The 2178-nt window shown below is 28.9% G+C and overlaps 1 protein-coding gene across 1 annotated transcript; it reads right to left on the bottom strand.

Moving 5' to 3' along the window:
* Window positions 1-252: 252 nt before the first annotated feature.
* On the bottom strand, window positions 253-1680 carry LOC142231304 (uncharacterized). Its single transcript, XM_075301919.1, has one exon. The coding sequence runs from the start codon at window positions 1678-1680 to the stop codon at window positions 253-255; it is 1428 nt and encodes a 475-aa protein (XP_075158034.1).
* Window positions 1681-2178: the final 498 nt, after the last annotated feature.

Genomic DNA, 2178 nt, shown 5'->3' with positions numbered 1-2178 from the left:
TTTCGTCAATACTTGTTGACTTCTTCCAGGGGATTTCGTCTATTTGAAAAATAATAAATTTAAAGATTACACTTTTTTTTAATTGAGATTGTTAAACATTTCAACTTACAAATTATTTTCTCAAAATTTACATTTAAAGACTTATATTACTTATATCACAGTTTTTAAACATAAATTGTAAACAAACGATATGAATTTAAAATTAATATAAAATGAAAACAAAACACAGTTTAGATTTAGTATCACAGTCAATTAAGATATTGCAACTCTGTAACTAACGCTTAAATTGTCAGTGTCCTCTTTAACATTCATTGTTCTGTCAATATTTTGTTGTATTCGTAAACTTTCTAAGGTTAGTCTCTTTCTCTCTTTATTTTCCCTCTCTAGTATGCGTACGTTTTCAAAATCAGCTGTGTGTCCATGGCGCAATATATGTTGTGATAAAGCTGTACTCTCCTTTTTCTTTTCTATGTCCATTCGATGTTCATTTACCCTTGTGTGTAAATTGCGTTTTGTTGTACCTATGTATAAGAGATCGCAGGGTTCATTGTTGTTGCCTCTGCATGGAATTTCATAAACAACATTGCTTTGTTGTTGTTTGTCAATTGGGGATTTTACTTTGGAGAAGATGCAACTGAGTGTGGAGTTGGGTTTATATGCAAAACATATGTTGTTTGTTTGTATTATTGGCTTCAGATGCTTTTTGTCAGTTAGTCCAGGTACGTAACGTACACTATAAAAAACTGTTTCAGCTGTTGCGTCATTATGGCCTTTGATTACGTCAAGTTCTTGTGAGTCGTGTTTAATTTTCCCCTTTATTTCATTTATAAGTTCTTCAATTAGTTTCTTCGGGAATGAGTTTGTCGATAAAATTCTTGAGATTATTTTGAAGTTTTTTCCATGAAATTCCTCATCGCTAATTGAAAGTATTCGGCGAATTAAGCTTTTTGCTGTGTTAGTTATTTGGTTCCTTGGTTGTGTCGAATTAAAATTAATGATACGTCCAGATGACGTTTCTTTAGAAAACCAGTCAAATTTGATTTCATTTTCCCTGTGGTGAAGTTTGGTGTCAAGATATGCGATTTGTTTATTATGTTCCATTTCAATAGTGAATTGTAGTTTCGTGTGGTAGGAATTAAATACTTTAAGAATCTCATCTGTTTCATCCATCTTAATTATGGCTAATATGTCATCTACATATTTCGATATGTGTTTGATATGAATATTTTTTTCCCTTAGTTCCGTTAGTGCTTCGTCAAGTAAGTTGTCCAGTACAATATCAGCAATTGTTGGTGATGGAGGATTGCCCATGGGCATGCCGAATACTTGCTTATAAACGTGGTTGTCAAAAATGAAATAATTATTATCCATTAAGCAAAATTTGAGAATCTCTAAAAATTTGGATCTGGGAATTTTAGTTATATCATTAATGATATCCCATTTTTTCATAATGATTTGTATGGCTGTGTGGATGGGAATATTGGTAAATAGGGAAATGACATCAAAGGATACAAGAATTTCGTTCTTGTCCAATATTAAGTCCTTTAGATTATTCTTCAATTGTAACGAATTCTTGATATTATATTTTTCGGATACTAGTTTTCTTAATATTTGTCCAATGTATTTTGACAATCCGTAGCAAGGAACATTGATAGAGGAAACGATAGGTCTAAGTGGCATGTTTGGTTTATGGATTTTTGGTAATCCGTATATTCTGGGTGCAGCGGCCGAGGAGCAATTTCTATAGAATTAAAATTTTGACAAAATTTTCTATAGAAAAAACATTTTCTATAGAATTAAAATTTTGACAAAATTTTCTATAGAATTAAAATTTTGACAAAATTTTCTATAGAAATAAAATTTAGAAAACATTTTCTATAAAAAATAAAATTTTGACAAACTTTTCTATAGAATGAACATTTTGACAAAATTTTCTATAGAAATAAAATTTGGACAAAATTTCCTATAGATATAAAATTTTGAGAAAATTTTCTATAGATATACAATTTTGACAAAATTTTCTATAGAAATAAAATTTTGACAAAATTTTCTTATGGGAGTAAAATTTTGACAAAAATATTTATAGAAATGAAATTTTGACAATATTTCCTATAGATATAAAATTTTGACAACATTTTCTATAGACATAAAATTTTGACAAAATTTTCTATAGAAATA

This window comes from Haematobia irritans, chromosome 3 (genome assembly GCF_050003625.1).
Source record: "Haematobia irritans isolate KBUSLIRL chromosome 3, ASM5000362v1, whole genome shotgun sequence".
NCBI lineage: Eukaryota > Metazoa > Arthropoda > Insecta > Diptera > Muscidae > Haematobia > Haematobia irritans.
This window is presented reverse-complemented; position numbering and strand designations above follow the sequence as displayed.

Excerpts from the sequence above, each read along its gene's own strand:
- LOC142231304 (XM_075301919.1), bottom strand. The coding sequence starts at position 1,680 with ATGCCACTTAGACCTATCGTTTCCTCTATCAATGTTCCTTGCTACGGA.